The sequence below is a fragment of the Dromiciops gliroides genome, chromosome 1 (assembly GCF_019393635.1).
Source record: "Dromiciops gliroides isolate mDroGli1 chromosome 1, mDroGli1.pri, whole genome shotgun sequence".
NCBI lineage: Eukaryota > Metazoa > Chordata > Mammalia > Microbiotheria > Microbiotheriidae > Dromiciops > Dromiciops gliroides.
The window spans coordinates 59,518,695-59,544,098 of NC_057861.1; the positions used below are offsets into that span (position 1 = coordinate 59,518,695).

Below are 25,404 nucleotides of genomic sequence, written 5' to 3' on the forward strand. Positions count from 1 at the left end.
GGGCTAAGTTCAAACAATGCCAAAAAAGTTTCCCCACAATTCTCATAATTGAATAAAATTTTCTCACAAGACAGAAATTGGACTAGACCCATAATTAAATAGAGAACTGAGCTAGATACAGAATTGAGGTACAAGATGGAGTCAGTTTGGTTTACTCAATCCCCACAATTCCCTCAGTAGAAAAGCACTAGAACAAGGAATCATGATAACTGGTTCAGTGCTCTACCCATCATGTCACATTGCAACCTGTTCAGGTCAAGAGGGGAACAGACTGACTTCATGTGACACTAGGGAAGACTCATTGGCAAGCTTCTCCCACAGCATTGGGACTGTTGTCTCAGATGAGGGTGCTTAAGCCAAGGAGGATATCTCACAGTCACAGAGACAGGCCTGGTTTCCTGGTGAGGAGCATCCTCAGCGCTCCTTTCATGTCCTTGTTCCTTAGGCTATAGATGAAAGGGTTCATCATGGGGGTGACCACAGTGTACATCACAGCTGCAGCAGTGTCCTCTTGGACTGTGTGGGTGGATGTGGGGCTGAAGTACACTCCAATGAGTGTTCCATAGAACAGAGACACCACAGTGAGGTGGGAACCACAGGTGGAGAAAGCTTTCTGCTTCCCACTGGTGGATGGGATCCTCAGCACCGCCATGAAGATGCGTGTGTAGGAGATCAGAATGCCAATGAATGGGGTGATAATTGGCAGTGCTCCCACTGTGTAGACCATCAGGTCATTGATGAAGGTGTCTGAGCAGGCTAACTTCAGCAGGGGACTCAGGTCACAGAAGAAATGAGGGATTTCATTGTGGCCACAGAATGAGAGTCGGGTCAGCAAGACAGTATGTGTGAGAGCATTAACAAAGGCTGAGAACCAAGACATTGAAAGCATAAGGACACAGACCCTTGGTGTCATGACTGTGCTGTAGTGGAGTGGGGCACAGATAGCCACATAGCGGTCATAAGCCATGGTGGTGAGGATGAAACTGTCTATTCCAGCAAACCAGATGAAAAAGAACACTTGTGTCAGGCACCCAGAATATGGAATCATCTTATTCCCAGACACATGATTTGCCAGCATTTTGGGTACAGTGGTGGATGTAAAGCAGATGTCAACCAGGGACAAGTTGCTTAGGAAGAAGTACATGGGAGTGTGGAGGTGAGAGTCAGTTCTGATGGCCAGTATGATGAGCAGGTTCCCCAGCCCTGTGATCAGGTACATGAGCAGGAATACCAGGAACAGGAGTCTCTCCTGTTCTGGCTGGTCTGAAAGGCCCAGGAGGATGAACTCAGAGATTCTAGAATAATTTCCTCCTTCCATTGGTCTATTGGGAAGTACATGTGGGAAGGAGATAAAAAAAAGAATTTAAAGCGTTCAACTGAAAAATGTTCTCATGAATGAGATGTCAGTTTTAATTCATTAAGTTTCAATCAATGAATCAATAAGCATTTATTAAGCACCTATTATGTGCCAGGTACCTAGGATACAAAAACAAAAAATGAAAGTGTCTTTGCTGTCAAGGAATTTACTTGGCTTTAGGGGAGACAAATTGTTCATAATGTGCATGTATGTTTATGTAGATGAATAAAAATCAATGTAGGGATTTCATTTAATATAAGGTAGTTTGGGAGGTGGGGCTTTAAAAGTTGGAGGTTCAGTAAATGTTTTGGGTAGAAGGTGTAGAGCAAGGTCTTGAAAGAAGTGAATGATTCTATGAGGCAAAGGTGAGGAGAGAGTGCATTCCAGGCTGCTGTGGACACAGAGATGGGAAATTGAGAGCCTTGATGCAAGAGAAGGCCAATTAGGCTGGATTGTTGAAACTAGAAAGGGGAGTAATGTGTGATGATGCTGGAAAGACAGGTTTAGGTCAAGTTGTGAAGGTCTTTGTTTGTCAAACAGAGGGTTTATATTTTATCTTAGTATAAGAGGTATGGGGTATACTCAGTTTGGGAGGTAGCTAGGTAGCTAGGTAGCTCAAGTGGATGGAACACTGGGCCTGGAGTCAGGAAGACCTGAGTTCAAATCCAGCATCAGATATTCACTAGCTGTGTTACCCTGGGCAATTCACTTAACCTCTATTTGCCCTAATCCACTGGAGAAGGAAATGGCAAACCACTCCAGTACCTTTGCCAAGAAAAGCCCATATACAGTATTGATGTGCTATGGCCCATGGAGTTATGAAGAGTTAGACATGACTGAACAATAACAGATTTCTCCTTCCTGGGGGGAATGGACATACAAAGCATGTCTGGTTCCAGTTCATGCAGGAGAGTGGGAAAATATGAAATATCACTTCTTATATTTTGAGATCTAAAATATACAGGAAATTGCTAGTAATATATGTAACAAAAAGGGCCACGCTCCATATTACAAGCTGTAAACAAAAAAGTTTTTAGAAGTATTATAACCCATCAATGAATGCATGAAAACTAGCTCTAAATCAATAAAAGGAATAGAAATGCAAATAAAATTAACTCACACTCCGAAAATTGGCAGAGCTGAGTAAAAACAGTCATGGTCTATGCTGGAGAAGCTGTGGGAAAATAGGCATGTGGAAGCATTGTGAGCAGGGCTGTGTTTGTTTTCAATTTGGAATTATGCAAGAAAAAAGGGTAAGAGAAAGGGTGAGGTTATGAAGAGCCTTGGATGCCAAACAAAGGAGTTTGCATATGTTACTGGCTGTAATAAGGAGCCACTGCAGTTCATTGAGTAGGGAGATGTCAAAAATCACCTTGGTGAGAATAGTGCACATACCAGCAGCCTAGATTTGTGCATGACATAACTAATTGCTTTTCTTTATCCAAAGCTAAGATTCACTCTGGAGGGGTGATTTCAGAAGTGATTGTGGTATAAAGACAAAAGGTCAATATGGATGTTTTTTTTCAAAAAGTTGCTTTAAGGGAACATTTTATGATGTTTACCACGGGCACACAAAATGCTAGTTAAAGCTCTGCTGGCTCTCAAATGTTCAGTGAGCAGAGAGCATGCTCTGACAATTTCAAGATAGAAAAGCTTCAATTATAGGTCAGGTAATGTGATATATGTATGTTGTCTAGGGGACTAGATAATTTGAGTTTAAATAGTCTCTTCACTAGGTTGGTCATAGGATGCTGAAGATCATCTCTGAAGTTAGGCATGGATTGTGATCAGTGGAGGAAGTGTAACATACAGGAAACGACAATGCCCCAAAGCATTATAGTATATCAAGACACACACACACACACACATCAAGTCATTCACTGAGCATTTATTAAGTGATGACGATGTCTATGGTGCTGTGCTTAGTGGTAGGAATACAAGGAAAGGCAAAAAATAGTCCCTGACCTCCAGGAGCTCCAAGTCTAATGGGAGAGACAATATGCAAACAACTATATACAAACGAAGTATAGGCAGGGAAAACTGGAAGTAGACTTAGAGGGAAGGCACTATGGAGAAGAGTTAATATAAGGCAAAAAGAATAAAAGTAGTAGTGAGGATTAGTAAACCATGGGACAGAACAGCCCAAAAGCAAGCCAGTAAATAAGCCTATTGCCTCAGATGTCTATGGTAACATACAAAGTATGGCTAGTAGGAAAGATGAACTAGACATTCTGATGCTAGGATGCAAATTTGAAATCATAAGTATCTCTGAGACTTGGTAGGGTGGGTCCCATTGCTAAAATGTGACTTTGTAAAGGTATAATCTTACACAAAAGGAAAAAAGAAATAAGAGGTTAGTGGTATACACACACAACACATTACACACACACACACACATATACAATACATCCTTACATACATACATACACATATACAACCAAATGCTATCCACCATGTTTCCTCTACTTGGGTCTGAAATTTCCTCATATAAGTATATGTATATACAAGTATACAAGTATATAAGTATATATATATATATATATATATATATATGTAGAGGAAACATGGTGGATAGCATTTGGTTAAGCATCAGTGATGAAAGGGACACAATATTGTGGTTATATGCTATGGAACATCTTTGCAGAAAGATGAAATAGGTGAAGAGTTTGGAAAACTCATTATAAACTTGTTTAGGAGGCATAAAATATGTATATACACTCACACATGTTATAATGGTAATATTTTAACTTAAACCTATGGAGAAAACCTTAAAAATGTGGGGTGTGGTTTGCAATTTTGAACCTGATTACAATCACCAAGGAAGTAGAAATGATGGAAAATTTGAGAGAATGTGTGACCATCCTAATTTATAATTTGTGAGAATGAATGATAGGTAAGGTAGGCAATGTATGATGTATACCCTTGATTTTGGAAAAGCAACTTTCAAAAGGTTCATTAAGAATATGGTTTGTATCTCGTGGCCTAAAATCCTATTGGGCAAGGAGAAATAGGAAGATCTAAGGAATAAAATTCTTAAGGTTCAAATAGTTCTGATGAGATAGAAATGAAGTAGTTGTCTGAAGAGACCAAAAATGGTTCACTGAGAATACACCAACCACCTCAGATTTTTAAAAACTCTGGTCAGAACAGGGGCAGGAAATGGAGATTGAATATAAAAATATGCCTCAGTTCCTTAAGCTTTTTTGTTAGGAATGCTAGAGCTTAGAATGAGTTGAGCATAGTGGTATCAATCAATACTGAAAAAGACTTTTGAAGGTCTTTTTTGGAAAAGTCAAAAGAAGGGATGCTACTCATGGTGGATGGAATGATGAAAATGAATGATGGAGAGAAGGAAGAATTAATGAAATCTTGTTGGACTTTTTTCTTTTTCTGCCAAATTGCATGACCTTTAGACAAAGAATTAGTTCTATAGGCTAGAACCAGCATCCTTAAAATGGAGCTAAAAGTCAAGCAAAATGAGGGAATGGTTAGGGAGCATCTGGCTGCCCTTAGTCAATTCTCTAGTGACCAGATCAGGATGAACTACATCCCAGGGTCCCCAAATTCATAGGAGATATGATTATTGAACTGCTGGTATTGATCTTTGAGAGATTATGGAGAATGAGAGAGTCCTGTGGCAACAGGACTGGGTAAAGAAAAATGTTCTGCTTATCAAATAAAGAAGACAGATTTTTGAACACTAAAGGATTTTGACCTTGAACTTTGATTACTCACCAAATTCTTAGGCATGATTGAAGAGATAGTTTATGGACATTCTGGAAGGGCAATAGTGATCATTTAGAGTTAGCATAACTTCATGAACAACACAAATCAGACAAAGCTCTTTTAATTTTTTTATCTTATTAATAGCATTCAAAAAGTTTCTCTTGCTATCATGGTGGACACCAAGGAGTAATGTTGGCTAGATGATTATATAACATCACACTCTAGTTTTAGATGCGATGAGCTCCCAATCATTGGAGTTATTAAAGTGGAAGTGACTCAGTAAAGTTTATCTTTTAAGATTTCAACTTTTCAGAGTTTTTTGAATCTTCATCCTGTCATCAACATATATGCTATTCAAACACTTTCGAGGAGGGAAAGGGTAAAAGAAGATAGAAAATAAAATAAATATCATGGGGAATGAATAGGATAGAAGGAAACACAGCAATAGTAACTGGGAAAAAATCTGAAGCAAAGGCAAGAGCAATGGAAGAAGAAGAAGAAGAAGAAGAAGAAGAAGAAGAAGAAGAAGAAGAAGAAGAAGATGATGATGATGATGATAGCACTTACTTTGCTAGGCTATTGTGAAGAAAATTCTTTGTCAGGTATATGGTACTATATAAATGTAAGCTATTGTTGTTGCAATAATCAACCTCATGAGTGTGTTGCAAGGAAATATCCCTTTAAAGTACCATATAAATGTAGTTTACTATAAAAAAAAAGATGAGCAGGATGCTATCAGAAAAACCTGGAAAGACTTACATGAGCTGATGCAAAGTGAAATGTACTGTATACAATAACAGCAATATTGTTAGATGATCTGCGAATGACAGTTATTTTCAGCAAATACAATGATCCAAGATGACTCTGAAGGACTTATGAAAAATGCAATCAATCTACAGAGAAATACCTGATGGTATCTGAATACAGATGGAAGTATATTTTATTGTTGTTAATTTCTTTTTCTAAAGTTTTTTGGTCTGCTATGTTTTTCATGACTTCACATGTATAACATATTGAATTGCTTGAGTTTTTAAGGGGTGATAGAGAGGAAGGAAGAGAATTTGGAACACAAAGTTTTAAACATTGATGTTACAATTTGTAACATGTAGTATGTAAGGTGGGGAAAATTCTAAATAAATAAATATTTAAAACACATACGCTATTCTCTGGAGTGTCTTATCCCCCAATCTGATAAGTGTGTCATCTATGGCTTCACTCAACCATTGATAAAAATGTTGAGCAGACAAGAAACAAGGACAGAGGACTTATTTTCAGGTTTGTTATAGAGAGGACTCCTACTAAGGGATAAATTAGACTCCATGATCTCTTTGGGATCCTTCCCCTCTGAGTTTCTAATAGTGACCCCCATATTGATAGGGAAGGACCTTGATTTCTTAGAATGGATAATTACTTGTATGGACATTGGAGGAAGGGGCTGGGTTATGACTTTTAAAAAAAAATTTTTTGTTTTTGTTTTTTGGCAGGGCAATGGGGGTTAAGTGACTTGCCCAGGGTCACATAGCTAGTAAGTGTCAAGTGTCTGAGGCCGGATTTGAACTCAGGTATTCCTGAATCCAGGGCCAGTGTTTATCTACTGCGCCACCTAGCCGCCCCCTGGGTTATGACTTTTAATTACAGTTTTTTTTTTTTTTTTGCAGGGCAATGAGGGTTAAGTGACTTGCCTAGGGTCACACAGCTAGTAAGTGTTGAGTGTCTGAGGCTGCATTTGAACTCAGGCCCTCCTGAATTCAGGGCCAGTGCTTTATCCACTACACCACCTAGCTGCCCCTGGGTTATGACTTTTAATGTCTCTCACATCTCTGAGAAGCTTTAATAATATCATTATTATCATCATGGTAGCTGACTCCAATACAATACTTAGACATTAGCAACATATTTCACATCCTGAGGTTCTATGAAATATCTATGAGAGATCTTTTTTCATTTGGTCCTCACAACAACCCCATGGTTAGTACACTTGTATTAATATAGGTATTGTTATCCTCGTTTTACTAAAGAAGAAACTTACACTAAAAGATAAAGTGATTTTATCTTTAACATAATGTTTCTTTTTTTTTAAAACAGTGTATTTATTTTTTCACATTAACATTTTTTTTTTTGTATCCTGGAATTTTTTAGAAGTAAGGCGAAGTCTACAGATCCTTCTCACAAGGTTTTAAAATTGATCAAATAATGGAATGAAATGCTAAATTTCATTTAGAGGTTGGTGAAAATAAAGATGTGATTTTTTTCCTGTTCAAGCTTACAGACTTGAAATCTATCCATGGACCCCTAGGTTAAAAACCCCTGCTATAAACACCTCTTCCTTTCTCTACTCACACACATAGCATCTATGGTTCAGACTCTCAACACTTCTTCCCTGGACTGTTGCAATAGCTTCCTAACTGGTCTCTCTGCCTCCAGTTTTTACCCTCTCTAATCCATTCTACGAACAGCTGCCAAATTATTATTCCTAAAATGTCCATCTGTTCATATCGCTCTCTTCCTCAAAAACAATCAACAGCTCTCTATTTCCCCTATGACACAGCCCCCCATTTCTGGGGAAATTATATGGGGGAAGAAGTCTAAGTCCAGATTTGAACTCATGTTGTCCTGATTCCAGACCCAGGGCTCTATCCACTGCATCACCAGCTGCCTCTGTTATGTGATCAATAACTCTCTTAGGATTTGAATTCATTCTTATCAGTCCAAAGTCTAGTATTCTATTCATTACACTATGTCAACTATTTTTAGATCTTTGGAGTTGGAATGGTGGCACCCTTCATTGCTTTCCCCATGATCATAGACACAAGACACTTAATTATTGGATTGACTAAAGATATGTTGGAAAAGGGAGCAGGGCATAGATAATCCTAAATAAAAATTAGAAAGGACAATTTACCTCTTCCTATCCAGTAATTGTATTCTTCTTTAAAGCTTCAGATTTGGGAAATAAAGGCAATGTTGTGGAGTGGAAAGAGCATTGGCATGTCATTCAAGAGATTTGGGTTCCAGCCCCAAATCTTCCCGTAGTGGGTGGTGTGACCTAGATCAATTCATTTTTGCACCTAACTGAGATGCTTTAATGAGTTGGTCTCTAAGGTTCTTTCCATGTCTGATATTCTATTATGTAAGTTCCTATCCACCTTTGCTCTTCCAGCTCTAGGAGATTTTTGTTCTAAAGTCCTTTCAATCGCATTAGAGATCAACGTTTTCCATACTTGGTGTTCTTCCCTCTGCCTTTTCTTTAATTGGTTCCCTCTTTTGGGTTTCCCATTCTCGATTCTTGGGCCTCCTTCAGCTCTGGTAGTCTGTGTTTTCAGATGCCACCTATCTCTGTTCTTTGTTCTAAAGTCCCTCCCAGATCTAAATCCTTTGACCTTTTGTACTGTTCCATCATAGAACATTTCACCCCATTTCTCCAACTAACAACTAAATTCCTGACACATTGAATTTCATGTCACTGGTCTCCTTGTGGTCAAGCCAGGTCTAGATCCGATATGTTCAGAATGCCTTTGGATTCTCAATAGGGATGGCAATAGTTCATTATCACTTTCCTTCTATGGAAATATTCCTTTCTTTTATCAGCATAAGAGAGGGACAAGCTGAATTTGGCATTTTCATGTTTTTAGAAAGTATCATATTCCTTCATAAGGAAATTAACAGCAAAGCACACATATTAAAAAAATTTTCATGTCATATTTATTGGCCTCATTGCTTTTCCTGACACATATGATTCTCCTTATCCTCTCTTTGGGGGCAGCTAGGTGGCACAGTGGATAATGTGCTGGGCCTGGAGTCAGGAAGACTCATCTTACTGAGTTCACATCTGGCCTCAGACACTTACTAGCTGGGTGACCCTGGGCAAGTCACTTAACCCTCAGTGCCCCACCAAAAAAAAAATCTGTATACTAAAGTCTTTCCAAAATCTGAAATTCTGTCTCCTATTTCATAAGATCCTTCTTGAACATATTATGTTCTAAGATCCTTTCTAGCCCTATGCACCTCTGATGTTTGAGATTTTAAATTCTCTTTGATGGTGAACATTTTATATTCCTCACAACACTACCTTTTGCGATATTTCTCCCTTGAAATAAACAGAAAGTGCCTTCTGTAGATCTTCCTACTTGGCTGTTGCATCTGGAGCTTTTGTTCTGCTCCTGAGAGACTCGGCTATGTTTCCTCACCTGGTCTCCTTCTCACAGCTGAGAGTTTCAGTCAGGGAGCCAGCTCAAGCTGCGAGTTCTTGCAGGTGAAAGAGGTCTTGAGATTTTGGATGAGGTTGTGTACATGAGAACAGGATTCATTTCTGTGTCCAAGGAAGGGTATATGAAGATCATTGTAGGTGCTTTCATAGGAAGTCCCTGGACCCTAGCCTCTAATTCCCTGAGCTCCTTGTTAGAGAAAAGCACCAAATAATTGTCCATTCTCTAAGCTAGCCCCTCAGCACTGGGGCTTGTTTGAGAGAAAAAGTTGGCCCAAGTTCAATTTATTTTCACAATGCTGCAATGTTAGAAATATTGAGATCTCTTTGTATTTCTAGCTCATTTCTAGGGAAGAAACATTAGATTTCAGAGGACAGAACATAATCACTGGCTAAGGAATGTTTTGTGGCTACTCTTCTATATTAGTGCTTCCATTTATTCCTTTCGTTGTCTGTGCAGTATTGATTTTCTCTTGGTTCATTCCTTTAGCAGCTCCAAGCAGGTGTGGCCAGTCAATGTTGTCCTCTATGGCTCTTTCCCACTGTCCTCTATCGATTCCATGAGTCATGATTCTTGTACTTCTTAAAATTTTCCAGAAGGTGGCAATAGTTCCTTTCCCCGGGAGACTAGATCTCAATCTCTGGATTCCATGGCAATCTGTCTGGATTTAAAATGCAGCTTCTGCCAATGAATGCCTCTTCTCTTGTGTTAAAGTTCCTGTGGCACTTGAGTTCAAATGCACAAGTTCTTCAGGGATGATGTAGGGTCTAAGGGAAACAATGTCTCCTAGCATCTTTCAAGTATTCTCTCTTCCCAGTTCTGTTTAGGTTTGTGCGGTCATCAATGTTTGGTGTCTGCTGTGTGGTCTGTAAATTAAAAGTTTCACCACAAATATGAAGACTGACTCAGTAGCTCATCTGCAGATTTGGCTTTTTTCTTATAAACAGATGAATTTCCAGTTGTGCTGTTTTGCCTGCGTTCATCCACATCAAATGATTATCAGAGTTGTGTGAATTGTGTGAATGCTTGGTGAAAAACACAACCACTGCGGAAATATTCAGGCTTAAATACCTTATTTTTCACTCTCTTGGGTTTTCCTGGAACAAATGGGTCAACATTGGTACTGGAGGTACAAAATCAATGGTGGATAAACCTGGTAAGTCTTAGCATGAATCAAGGCAGTGTCACCAAATTATATCAGTGGTCATAGTATTCTTCACCATCATGTACTTCTAGAAAAAAGGAAGTTTTGTTTAATAATGTCCTTGATGAAGCAATAAAAATGATTAATTTTATTAAATCTTGATCCTTGGGTACGCATCTTTTTAATATCCTGTGTGATAAAATGGGAAGTATGCATAAAGCATTTTTTTTTTTTAGTGAGGCAATTGGGGTTAAGTGACTTGCCCAGGGTCACACAGCTAGTAAGTGTTAAGTGTCTGAGGTCGGATTTGAACTCAGATACTCCTGACTCCAGGGCCAGTGCTCTATCCACTGCACCACCTAGCTGCCCCCATAAAGAACTTTTGCTATATGCACAAGTATGAGGGCTCTCTTGAGGAAAATCACTTGTGTCATTGGTTAAGTTGCAAGAAGAATGAGGCGCTTTCCCCATGGATGCCATTGATACCTGGAAGAATAACTTGGCAGAACAACTATGGTTACCCAGACTTGGGTATTTGGTACACATTTTCTCAAAAATGAATAAAATATACTTATCACTTCAAGGAAGATACGGAGAGTAATGGATCGAGAGCTGGGCTTGGAGTCAGGAAGGCCTGAGTTCAAATCTTCAACTCTTGGGCCATTTTAGAAGGAAAAGGGGAGGATGGGGTGGAGTGAATGGGTGCAAGATCAGTCCTCTTCCATCCATAGCTCCTACTTCATCAGAAGATACACAATAAATATGCTACTTTGAAAAAGAACTGAAGTTTGTGGAAGTGGGCGTTGGAAGGGTTCTATCTTGTGAGGATAAGGATGGAGTGCTGTTTTATTTTTGCTTATGCAGTTATATGGGTCCACATAGGTCTGTCTAGATGTAGCTCACAAGGAGGTAAGAACAGACATCTCCAGCATCTTTTCCCTCTACCATTCTCTAAGGGAGACTTTAATTCCTGCAAGGAAGGGAAGCAGGAGGTTGAAGCCAGAGGATGTCCACTCTCCTCTCATCAGAGAGAGGGTAGAATTATATCTATCGGATTCCTTGAATATTATTAGTCTGTGGGAAGTAACTTTCAGGTTCAAACTAAACTCTTGGTTGCTATGGAATGAGTGTCCCTACATGTCTTCCCAGAATCTTTCTCCCTTCATGGACCTGGAGAGAAGTTCATGTGTCTTTGCTCTTGATGCTGTAAACCAGAAGAGTTTGGATCTCTCTTTTCTCCTTGCATGGGGCCACATGTTTGTTGAATGTGAATGTTTAGTTTGGAGAGGATAAGTCTATGATTGGTGCAATAATAGTCTGTACCATACATCTTTGTCACTCTCATGTCCTGTCTCTTCTGACAATGACATAGTGTATTTTTACATTATCTATCTTTTATTTTATTTTCATTAATTTTGTTTAATATTTACTAATTACATTTTTTAAATTATGAAAGTATTTTATTATTTTTGAGTTACATGTAGAGATAGTTTTTGTTTTTTTTTTTTTTGGTGAGGCAATTGGGGTTAAGTGACTTGGTCAGGCCCAGGGTCACACAGCTAGTGTTAAGTGTCTGAGGCTGGATTTGAACTCAGGTCCTCCTGACTCCAGGACCAGCTCTCTATCCACTGTGCCACCTAGCTGCCCCCATGAAGGTTTTTTTTTTTAAAGAAAAAGAGATAAAAAATTAGCAAAGTCAATCAATACATCAAAATTATCTGATATATGCCACGTTATACACCCATTGACCTACCACCTTAATAAAGGAGTGTGTGTTTGTGGGATGTGTCCTTCTATGTCTTCTTGGAGTTGATCTTGTTTTATGTAACTTCTCAGATTCCATTTTGGATTATTTTGAAGTTGTTGTTCTTTCCATTTACATTGTTGTAGCAATTTCAATACTGTTTTCTATTTTTCTTTTTTTTAGTGAGGCAATTGGGGTTAAGTGACTTGCCCAGGGTCACATAGCTAGTAAGTGTTAAGTGTCTGAGGCTGGATTTGAACTCAGGTCCTCCTGACTCCAGGGCTGGTGATCTATCCACTGTACCACCTAGCTGCCCCTCAATACTGTTTTCTTAACTCATTTCACTATGTATCAGTTCATGTAAGTTGTTTCAGGCATCTTTGTATTTTTTGTTTCTTCCAGAATAGTAATATGCCATTATATTCATGTCCCACTATTTGTTTATCCAGTACATGGTACATACAGTACCTGTAAGAAGGTAATTTAAAAGATACATGTTAATTGGTGCTATAGAAGGGATTTATTCTCCAATAGAAATTAGATTCTATGATCTCTGAAGTCCATTCAATTGAAGATATTCTGTGATTTTTCTTTCTCTTTTTTTTTTCTTTTTCCCTGTGGGGCAATGAGGGTTAAATAACTTGCCCAGGGTCACACAGCTAGAGGCCAGATTTGAACTCAGGTCCTCCTGAATCCAGGGCTGGTGCTTTATTCACTGCACCACCTAGGTGCCCCCTGTGATTTTTCTAAATGGGGACCTAGAACACTGAAATTATTCATATTCATACAGTTAAGGAGTGACCAAGGAAACATTTGAATGTAGGCCATAGAGTAATAAAATTTCAGAGATGAAAGGGACCTAGTTTCTCCACTGAATTTTAAAATAATTTAAATTTCTTTGGTTGATCTTATGTTTTATATCACCTTAATTTCTGGTTGTATCTCTACCTCTTCTACTCATTGAGCTGTCCCTTGAAACAAAGGGAGAAACCCAAATGTTTCATTCTGCTTCTAGCTCTGTTTCTGGCCCTCAGGACTTTGCCACAATGCCTCAACTGCCCTCTCACCCTGAAGCTTCCCTCAGCACCTGGGGCCTTCTTGCCCTGGAAGATAACTCTGCTCTTGCCATCCTCCTCCCATTTGCAAGTACCTCCTAGGATCTTGGCCTGTTGGCTAGACTTCACTCCCTTTCCAGTTGCACTTCTGACTCTCAGAATTTTGTCACCATTCCCCCAAGCAGATATATTACCTGACACCCTCAACACCCTTTTGGCTCTCTTTTGTCCTGTTGTGTGTAAAATATATGTGGTTGCCCTATTTCTGTCCCAAGCGTAGGAAAAATTAGCTGGGGTTTATCATATATTTGCTACTTAGAAATTAGAGGGGCATTAAGCATTTATTAAAGTATATTAAATATTAGTAAAGACATCGTGCATGACTCTGAAAGATAGAAAAGCCTAGCTAGGAAATAGAAGAGAGAGAAGAGAGAAAATGGGGAACCCTAGTGGGCTGTGTCTGCTCTCACCAAGTCCCCTGGCCAAAAAAAAAAAAAGAGATCGGCTAGTGTAAGCTCTCTGAGGGAAGGGACAGAGTCTGCCCTAACACACTGCTTAAAGCTAATTGGTTAGCATCATTCAAATCTATTGGTTCATTAGATTTGAGAGTGGTTTGGAGCAGTCATGCTGATTTCAGAGCCCAGAGAACAGATCCCCTGGTGGGAACAAGGCTTTCAGGTGGGTGTGGTTTTGAGTGAGGTAATTTCCTGACTTTGGGCTGGCCTTAAGAAAGGTCAGGCCAGGGTCTCTCAGTAGGGGGCCTCTGGGAGTCCCCAAACCCCATTATTTTCTCACAGACCTTTGTCTTCCCACACGAACACTGAAATTGTACATTTTTTGGCTTGCTTTAATAGTGATTTTGCTTTCAAAAATGTGTTGAGGAAACCATAAGGAAAGGGGGGTATATGATTCTGAATCTAATTATAACCAACATTGAGAAAATGTGTTTTGAGGTTCCAAAGGGTTCATAAAGAAGGCGGTTTGTATCCCAGAGTTAAAATGTTGTAGGGCAAGGAGGAATGGGAAGTTTTCAAGAATGAATTTTTTGTTTTTGTTTTTGTTTGGGCAGAGCAATGAGGGTTAAGTGACTTGCCCAGGGTCACACAGCTAGTGTCAATTGTCTGAGGCCAGATTTGAACTCAGGTCCTCCTGAATCCAGGGCCAGTGCTTTATCCATTGCACCACCTAGCTGCCCCCAAGAATGAAATTCTTAAAACACGAACAGTTGTGATGAGAAAGAGAAGATATAATTGTCTAAAGAAACCAAGAAAAGGTACAATGGGAATACAGTGGCCACCATAGATTTTAGAAATATCTTTTCAGAAGATGAAAACAAGGGCAAGTAATGGAAGATGAACAAAAATGTGTGCCCTAGTTCCATGAAAATACTTTATCAGGAGTACTAGAGCTTAGAATGATTTGAGCATGGTGGTGACATCCAATAACAGTTATTCAGTCATTTCAGTAATGTCCAACTTGTTTCTGTTCCATTTAGAGTTTACTTGGCAATGATACTGGAGTAGTTAGTTTGCCATTTCCTTCTCCAGCTCATTTTAGAGGTGAGAAAACAAAAGCAAACAGGGTTAAGGGACCTGATCAGAGTCACACAGCTAATAAGTCTCTAAGGCTGGATTAGAATTCAGGTCTTCCTTACTCTTGGACTAGCACTCTATCCACCGTGCAACCTAGCTGCCCCCCAAAATGAAAAAGGACTTTTAAACTCTTTTTGGAGAAAAAGGAAGACAAAATAAATGATAGGATGGTCATTCGGGGTAGATGGAATAATGAAAATGCACCAAAAAAGAAAGGACTCATGAAATCTTACTTTACTATTGTTTTCTCTATGAAACTGTATGAATGGTCATTAGACAGGGAGCAAGTGTAGAAGACTAGAACAAGTGTGTTTACTATGGAGCTGAAATTCAAGGAAAGTGAGGGGTCGGTAAGAGAGCACCTGGCTGCCTTTAGTGAATTCTCCACTGAACTGGCCTGGATGAACTACATGCCAGAGTTCTGAAGGTTCTAGAAAATGTGACTGTTGAGCCACTGGCAGTGGTCTTTGAGAGAAAGTGGTCTTTTGGAGAAAGGGGGAGGTGCCACAGGACTGGATAAAGAAAAATGACCTGTTTGTCCAATAAAGGAAGAGGATAGATTCTGAACACAATAGGATGCTGACTTTGACTTTGATTCTTGGGCACATTTTTGAAGGCATGATTAAAGGGATGATTTATGACCCTTTAGGAGAAGAGTCAGTGATCATCAAGAGTCAGCCTTACTTGATGAAGAACAGCTCATATCAAATTAAGGTTATTTCATCTTTTGATAGCATTGCAGGGGTGGTAGATCAGGCCACTGTTGTATTCTTGAAATACCTAGGTTTTTAGTGCCTCCTTTATCCACAGTCTCTCATACTATTATTGTGGTCACCAAGCCGAGGTGTGGGAAAGAGAAAAATTAGATGCAGTTGACTGCCATAGATTTGGTGGGTTCCCCATCTCTGGGGTTCTTTAAATGGAGGTGGCATGGCCCCTTATGAGGAAGTTACATGGGGCATCTAAGTGTGGGTGACACTATATAGCCCTGGAGACTCCTTCCAACTCTGAGATTCTGTGATATTGGTTCAGTAAAATGTGGCACCCAGAAAGAACGCAATAGACTCCATGTATGGTTTAACAATGGTAAAAGGCAGTGCCATTCCTTCCTTTGTTCTGGACCTCGTGGTTCTATTTGTGATTCATTAGCTTGTTTTGGGGTTGATTAATATTGAGCTGTTGTTGGTTGTTCATTCATCTTAGTCATGTCTGACTCTACTGTTCATGACCCCATTTGGGGTTTACTTGGCAAAGATACTGGGGTGGTTTGTCATTTCCTTCTCTAGCTCATTTTACAGAGGAGGAAACTGAGTCCAACAGGGTTAAATAACTTGCCTGGGGTCACATAGCTGCTAAGTGTCTGAGGCTATATTTAAACTAAATAAGATGAATCTTCTTGACTCCAGGCCTGGCACTCTATCCACTGTGCCACCTAGCGGTCCAATACTGGGCTAGCAGTTGACTAATTTCCTATCTTTTTTTTTTTCTTGAGAAACTTCTGTTTGGACACATCTGTGTTAGTACAATTGTTTTTTTGGAAAAAAATATGATTTTATATGGATTACTCATAAATTTCTAGTTTACTACTATATTTCTTTACTACTAGTACTATTAAATCACTAGTAAATTTCTTTTCATTAGATTCTATCTTTTTAAATGTTTTTTGAAACCTGATTTTGTCATCAACATATATGCTATTTCTCCAAAACTCCCTGATATGATTACATTCATAAACATACTATTTCTGAGGTGAGCCTGTGAAAATTCTCAGGTTGGAGAGATAGAGGGTCTTGTGTGAGAAATAACAAAGTAGCCAGTATCATCAGATTGCAGAGTATTGAGGGGTGAGAAAGGTATAAGAAGACAGAGAAGGTAGGAACAGATTGTCTAATGAAGGTTATGAAGTCAAACAAGATTTCGTATTTGATTCTAGGGGCAATAGGGAGCCGCCATAGTTTATCAAATTGGAGACAGGGGTGACATGGTCAGAAGTATGCTAAAGGAGGATCAGTTTGATAGCTGAATGGAGGATGGACTGGAGGGAGGAGAGACTTGTGGCAGGGAGACCCACCAGTTGGTTACTTTTATTGTTATTGTTTTTGTGCTTGTTTGTTTGCTTGTTTTTTTCAGGGCAATGGGGGTTAAGTGACTTGCCCAAGGTCACACAGCTAGTAAGTGTCAAGTGTCCGAGGCTGGATTTGAATTCAAGTACTCCTGAATCCAGGGCCGGTGCTTTATCCACTGTGCCACCTAGCTGCCCCTTACTTTTAGCCCTTTGCAACTTTGATATTCTATGTTCCAAGTTACCTTTGAGCACAAACATTTTATATGCTAAGATCTCCTCTAGCCAGTTTATATACTAAGTCCTTTCTGTTTTGGAATTTGAAATTCTCTTGTGACCTCTTTCTTCCTCCTCCTCCTCTTCCTCTTCCTCCTCCTGTGGGAAGGTTTCCTTCTTTCTCCAGTCTTCCCATTTCCAGACTCCCTTCCCCAATCTACCATCCTGGCTCTAGAGATCCCTGAGTTAGTCCACACATTATCTCCTCCCTCCATGCTCTATCTCTTTATTTATTTTATTTTCCAGTTACATGTAAGGGTAGTTTTCAACATGCATTTTCATAAGATTTAGAGTTCCAAATTTTTCTCCCTCCCTCCCTCCCTCCCTCCCTCCGTTTCCTCCCCCTCCACAAGATTGAACCAGGTTATATATGTACAATACACAAGTATTCTTTTTTTTATCAGTTCTTTCTATAGGGGTACATACTAAGCTTTCTCATTAGTTCCTTGGGATTGTCCTGGATCACTGCACTGCTGAGAGTAAAGTCATTCACAATTGTTCATTGAACAATACTGCTGTCACTATACACAATGTCCTTCCAGCTCTGCTCACTTCACCATACATCAATGTTCATTAGTCTTTCCAGGTTTTTCAGGGATCATACTGTTTGTCATTTCCTGTAGCACAAGACCATTTCACTACAATCATATAGCACAGCTTTTTCCATCATTCCTTAATTGATGGACATTCCCTTGATTCTCAATTCTTAGCCTCCACCAAGAGTTGCTATAAATTTTTCTTGTACAATTCCCCCCCCTTTTCTCTTTTTCATGATTACTATTGTAAACTGTTTCCCTTCCATCCTATTCCCTTCCCCATGATATTTATTCTATTATTCATCTTCTTTCATCCTATCCCTCTTCAAAAAGGATTTGTTTCTGACTATTCCCTCCCCTACTCTGCCCTTCCTTCTTTTGCCCCTCTCTCTTTATTCCCTTCCCCTCCTATTTTCCTGCAGGGTTAGAGAGATTACTCCACCCAATTGAGTGTGTACATTATTCCCTCCTTGAGCCAATTCTAATGAGATTGAGGTCTTTGAGCCTATTCTGATGAGTGTTAGGCTCATTTACTGCCCAGATTAAATAGATTACTACACCCAGTTGGGTGTGTCTGCTAGTCCCTCCTTGAGGCAGCTCTGATGAGTTTAAGGTCTTTGAGCCTTTTCTGATGGGTGTAAAATTCATTTACTGCCCTGATCCTCTCCCCTCTCTTCTCACACTCCATAAGCCTTTTCCTGTTTCTTTCATGTAGGATTTCACCTCTGCCCTTCCCCCTCCCCCAGTGCATTCACTTCAACCCTCAATATAACCCTAAAGATGTCATCACCTAGCTAAGTGACACAGCGGACAAAGCATCATCCCTGGACCCAGGGGAATCCCAGCCAAAACCTGGCCTCAGACACAAGCCCACTGTACGACCCCAGGTATGTCTCCCAGCTCCAAATTTTTATGGTTCTCTAGGGTCTTGTATTTGAAAGTCAAATTTGCCATTCAGTTCAGGTCTTTTCATCACAAATATCTGAAAATCTTCTTTTTCATTAAAGTCCCATTTTTTTACTCTGAAAGATTATGCTGAGTTTTGCTGGGTAGGTGATTCTTGGTTGTAATCCCATTTCCTTTGCCCTTTGGAATATAATATTCCATGCCCTCTAGTCCTTTAATGTAGAAGCTACTAGATCTTGTGCTATCCTGACTGGGACTCCACAGTACTTGAATTCTTTCTTTTTGGCAGCTTGCAATATTTTCTCCTTGTCCTGAAAGCTCTGGAATTTGGCTATAATATTCCTAGGAGTTTTCCTTTTGGGATCTCTTTCTGGAGGTGATCTTCTAGAATTTCAGGGCAATTTTCCCTGAGAATATCTTGGAAGATGGTGTCTAAGCTCTTTCCTTGATCATGGTTTTCAGGTAGACCAATAATTTTCAAATTATCTCTCCTGGACCTATTTTCCAGGTCAGCAGTTTTTCCCAGAAGATATTTCACATTGCCCTCTATTTTTTTATTCATTTGGATTTGCTTTATTGTGTCTTGGTTTCTCATAAAGTCACTGGCTTCCATTTGTTCAATCCTAATTCTTAGGCAATTATTTTCATCAGAGAGCTTTTGTACCTCCTTTTCCACTTGGCCAATTTGACTTTTCAAGCTGTTGACTTTTTTCTCATGTCTTTCCTGCATCACCCTCATTTCTCTTTCCATTTTTTCCTCTACCTCTCTAACTTTATCTTCAAAATCCTTTTTGAGCACCTCTATGGCCTGAGACCAATTCATATTTTTCTTGGAAGTTTTAGATATAGGGGCCCTGATGTTGACATCTTCCTCTGAGAGTTCCCCTTGGTCTTGTTACTGAAGAAACTTTCTATGGTCCTCACCTTTCTCTGTCTGCTCATCTTGCCTTTCTTTTACTAGACTTTTAACTCCTTAAAGTGGGACACTGTTTCCAGGCTGCAGTATCCCAAGCTTAAGAAGTCCCAGGTGGTATGATTTAAGGAGAATCAGGTTCTTCCCTTGCCTGGCCTGTTTCCTGGTCCTAGATGACCCCAGACCAACTTGCTAATCAACCAGCTTTGTGTTTTGTGCTTGTCAGCTCTGATGAGCCTGTGCCCCTCCCCCACCTGGGCCACTGCTACTCAAGCCTACTTCCTGGTTCTCAGCAGGGGTGTAAAATCCAAGTTCTGCCTTGGCACCCACATAGACCCCTGTAGTCTCTCCCCTTCCCAGGGCTCAGCCCACTCACCAGACTGTGAGCTTTGTTCCAGACAACACCGGTGCTTCAGCTGATTCAGAGGCTCTGGGGGTCTCCTTCTCTGGTGAGGCCTTCCTGGGACTGGATCTGTGTCAGGGTGACTGTAGGGTTGGGCTCGACTCCTGTATCAGCACAGCAGATCCCTCCTTCTGACCTTCCAAGCTGTTCTTGGTTAGAAGATGATTTTAGCACATTCTTCTGTGAGTTTTGTTGCTCTGGGCATTTTCCTATGATGTTATTTGGATGTTTTTTGGAGCGATTGTGTCATGAGTTTGGAAGCTCACTGCCTTTCCTCTGCCATCTTGGCTCCACCCCGGAAGTCTCCCCCTCCATGCTCTATCAATGGCCAGTAACTTGGCTACCTCTGCCAACAGTTTCCTCTTCAGTGGCCACCAGAAAAGCAAGGGAAACTTACTGGATGAAGAGGTGGTAAGTATGGGGAATTCTTACTCTTGTGGGTAGTTGAAGATTAAAGACCTTACAGAGTAAAAATCCAGGGCTAAAACTTTCTTTAAAGCCAATATACTCAGCAGAAAGAACCCATTTTTAAATGGAATGTGACTTTGGGATGAGAATTTTAGGTCATAAGCTCTGAGGAAGAATCAGGATTTCTGGTGCAGTAGGGAGAGTTCTAGACTTGAAGACAGGAAGATTTTGAGATCAAATCCTGCTTCAGACACTTACCAGCTGTGTGACCCTGGGAAAATCACTTAAATTGTCTGTACCTCAGTTGCTTCATCTGTAAAATGGGGATAATAGCACCTACCCTACAATTTTGTTGTAAGGATCAAATGAGCTAACATGTAAAGCGCTTTGTAAACCTTAAAATGTGATATAAATACTATCTCTTATAATTATTTAACTCAGATGACTTTGTTTACCAAAAACTGAAGATTTGAGATTTACATCACTTTGAGATGGAAGGAATGTCTCCTATTCCTAGATGGAAAAATCAAGGCCGTCAGTGGTCCTTCCTTTGCTGGGGTCTTCTACATCTGCTTCTACAAATCAGAAGCCTCTAGACAGAACTATTACTACCATACAAATACATAGGTAAAAGACCCTAAATCTGACTCATGTTCTTGAAAACAATACTCCCATTTGTGAATTCCTTGTGATGATTGACTATTCAGAATAATAAATAAGTAAAATTGAGTTGGAGAGAAACGATTCCATCAAGAGAATTATGTAAGAACCAGAAGTTGGAGAATATGTATTTCAGTCCCACAGTGAGCAGATGCGTTAGAAAGCATTGATATTAACTCATAGAACAAAAGAAACGTGGCTGACCATGGGTATAGGAGGAAAAAGAAAAAAATTCTTCCTTCTTCTGAATGACAATTTAATTTTAATCTGTTTGAAAGGAACCTTTAAATGCATTTTTCTTTATTGCACAGTTAACTCCTATATTGCGAATATCCTTTCCCCCCCATTCTAAATCCAAGCTGACTCTGTAGCTTTCAGCATGCTGTGAGCACTGACTTGAAATATCACTTTCCAATCAGAGATCTTTGGCTGTCCCTTAACCCCCCAGTGCCCTCAGTCTAACACTTTGGTAGCTCAACAGAAACCAGAGGCAAATATATTTGTGCCCCAACAAAGCTTCATGCAGGAAATCAATTGAACCACTAAGAGTTCTAATGAAGCACATGCTTGATTCTTGAAGAGCCTAATCAATCTTTAATTCTGATTGGTTAACCCAATTGGGGTTCAACTCAAGCTGAAAATGCTAGAATATTAACAACTCAAGGTTAAGTAGTTATTAGTTTGTCTGAACCCACCATTAGGAATAATTACATCTTAGACTTCCAAGCCCTCATGTTGAAATGGATCAGAACCCTGTTTACTCAGTACACGTGCTTGAACTTACAGACTTGAAGGTAAAATGAAACTCGGTAACAATAAGAGATTTTTTTTTTAATTATAAAAATATTTTTGTGGTACCTTTAAGGACTCTAGAAAATGCGCAATAGATTAGAATTACATTTTATTGTTTTCACTTTGAAAACTGAAGGTTAACATGAATCTTTATACCTGTACACATGTATATTTAATAAGAAAGTTGTTTTTGAAACTAATTGTCTTGGTCTAAAAGTTTGCCACTTTGCATAAATTAGTGCTATTCAAGAGAAGTGTTTGTTGGTTAGTTTTACATTTGTGCCTCCTTTTGCTACATAAACTTTTCATCTAGACAGAAGGGGGCAGTTGTTCTATAACAATGACTTTGAAATATTGGAGAATGAGGAAAAGCTTTTAACTATGTTCAAATAATAATGAGGCTTGTGGACCAAAGTGTGCATATTTTTTTTGTTTGTTTTATTATTTTTCTTTTTCTTGTTCTTTTTTTTTTTTTTTAAAGATTTGGGGAACTTCCAAGTTGGAATTTTGGAAGCTTCGTTGGTTGCATATATGATGTACAGCTATCAGCTATGTACAGTGCACAATAATACATAAAATGTGTTTGGTTTACTTATTTTAGCAAGTGATGTTTAATTCCAATCATTCCTCATGTTGCATTTTTTCATCACTTAGTACAACGCTTGTGAACAACCTGCGGTATGTTTGAAAACACAGAAAAAATCTCAACTTTATGAACCTCCCATAGAACTAAAGTGGTATAAAAAAATGGAATGAGACTGCCCTCCTGAGTTTGTTGGGTGCAAGAAGTTATTTAGCAGAAATATTGGTTGAGGGTTGGCCAAGTGATATTAATGACAAATCACCAGTTATAATCAAAAGATGTATAACTAGTGATACCTCATTGGATCTTTTGGACATCTTTATTGAATATTGGGCGATCTAAAAATCTGTCTGATGGGAACTGAGAAAAAGAATTAAGTATTAAATTTGATCTCCTTTTAGTTAACATCTTTAATCATTTATTGTGACCCTTCCCTCACACACGAAGATTTTACCTCTTCCCACTGTGTTTCCTGAAAGAACTTTGTAAAACTTAACTCTGAAGTTACTTTTATTTTTTGTCTGTCAGTCATTTAAATGACTTTGTTACTATATGCAGTAATTTTAGCTGACACGCGTTCATAATTAAGAAATTATTGCTTATTTCAAATTTTCTATTGTGTACTTTCATAGCAAACATGCAAATCTAGCCAAACATACCAGTTAGAGATGCTTTGAAGAATTTGGATATTTTATTCTGTGGTTAGTAGTCTTTTTAAAAAAAAATTATTTTTGCAGGGCAATGAGGGTTAAGTGACTTGCCCAGGGTCACACAGCTAGTAAGTGTCAAGTGTCTCATTCCAGATTTGAACTCGGGTCCTCCTGAATCCAGGGCCGGTGCTTTATCCACTGCACCACCTAGCTGTCCCTATGATCATCATTCTTTTTTTTTTTTTTAAGCAACAAACATTTATTTTATTTTTTCTAGTTACATGTAAGGGAGTTTTCAACATTCCTTTTCATAAGATTTAGAGTTCCAAATTTTTCTCCCTCCCTCCCTCCCTTTCCTCCCCCCTCCACAAGATTGAACCAGGTTATATATGTACAATACACAAGTATTCTTTTTATCAGGTCTTTCTATGGGGATGGATAGTAAGCTTCGTCATTAGTCCCTTGGGATTGTCTTAGATCATTGCATTGCTGAGAGTAGTTAAGTCATTCACAATTGCTCATTGAACAATACTGCTGTATGACCATCATTCTTGCAACAAGCCGCTGATTCCTCTTTTCCTCATCTTTTTTTTTTTTTTTGGTAAAGCAACTGGGGTTAAGTGACTTGCCCAGGGTCACACAGCTAGTAAGTGTTAAGTGTCTGAGGCCAGATTTGAACTCAGGTACTCCTGAATCCAGGGCTGGTGCTTTATCCACTGCGCCACCTAGCTCCCCCTCTTTTCCTCATCTTAATTCCCTGGTGAACTAGTGTGACTCTACACTGTTCTTTTCTCTTGAGTCTTGGCCCACTTATCATATTATAAATTTTATCCTGCCAAGTCTGCCCCTACTTGAAATTATTTTATTATTTCTTTTTTAGTGAGGCAATTGGGGTTAAGTGACTTGCCCAGGGTCACACAGCTAGTAAGTGTTAAGTGTCTGAGGCTGGATTTGAACTCAGGTACTCCTGACTCCAGGGCTGGTGCTTTATCCACTGCGCCACCTAGCTGCCCCCTCTTTTCCTCATCTTAATTCCCTGGTGAACTAGTGTGACTCTACACTGTTCTTTTCTCTTGAGTCTTGGCCCACTTATCATATTATAAATTTTATCCTGCCAAGTCTGCCCCTACTTGAAATTATTTTATTATTTTTTTTTTTAGTGAGGCAATTGGGGTTAAGTGACTTGCCCAGGGTCACACAGCTAGTAAGTGTTAAGTGTCTGAGGCTGGATTTGAACTCAGGTACTCCTGACTCCAGGGCCTGTGCTCTATCCACTGCACCACCTAGCTGCCCCCCTACTTGAAATTATTAATAAAGTTGCAAGATAAGAAATAAACCCACATACATCATCAGCATTTCTATGTATTACCAACAAAGTCCCACAGCAAGAGATAGAAAGAGAAATTCCATTAAAAATAACTGTAAAGAGGGGCAGCTAGGTGGCACAGTGAATAAAGTACTGACCTTGGATTCAGGAGGACTTGAGTTCAAATACAGCCTCAAACACTTAACACTTACTAACTGGGCAAGTCACTTAACCCTCATTGCCCCACAAAAACAAACAAGCAAACCCAAAAAACTGTGCAGAATACTTGGGAGTATACCTGCTAAGACAAACCCAGGAACTATATGAGCACAACTATAAAACACTTCTCACACAAATAAAGTCAGATCTAAACAACTGAAAAAATAAGACTTGCTCATGAGTAGGCCAAGACAATATAATAAAAATGACACTCCTACCTAAATCAATCTATTTGTTCAGTGCCATACCAATAAACTATCAAAAATTATTTTATATATGCATCCCCTTATTTTAGCTCTATGTGTGTCTCTCTGTTTAAAGTGGGTTTCTTGTAAACAACATATTGTTGTGTGGTAAAATTTATTTGTGGTAAAGATTAATATTCCCATGTTTAGCTAACTCATTTGGGAGGGGCCACACCTGGCCCACCCCAAGGTTACATATGCTACTGAACTGAGAAGGAGAACTCTCCATAGGCAGTTTTTGAAGGACCTCCCCTTTTGGGGAAGGAAAGATTGAATGCTCCCTGAAGAGAGGGGGAGGGTTGCTTCCAGAATGCTAGACTTCTTCCGGAACGCGAGCTCGCTTTCAGGTCTCTCTGTCTGGCAATTCCCCTTGCGGTGTCGTGTTCTGTCTTGGTGTGGTGTGAGCAACTGTAGACTGTCTGGGGTTGATGAGTTAATTACGGAAAACCCTAAATTCCTTTGAACTAGCTTAATTGGAAATGGTCTGGGGTTGCATAGGTTAAGTTTAGAGTTAAGAGCATTTATCTGTATTTCTATTTTCCTATTTCTTTATCTTTGATTTTTATTAGTTTCACCTTTGTTGTTTAATTAATTCCCAAGTAATAAAATCTGATCCTTTTGT

The 25,404-nt window shown here is 39.3% G+C and overlaps 1 protein-coding gene across 1 annotated transcript; it reads right to left on the bottom strand.

The window, feature by feature from the left end:
• Nucleotides 1–376: 376 nt before the first annotated feature.
• On the bottom strand, nt 377–1,318 carry LOC122735018 (olfactory receptor 1361-like). Its single transcript, XM_043976261.1, has one exon. The coding sequence runs from the start codon at nt 1,316–1,318 to the stop codon at nt 377–379; it is 942 nt and encodes a 313-aa protein (XP_043832196.1).
• Between the last annotated feature and the right edge of the window lie 24,086 nt (nt 1,319–25,404).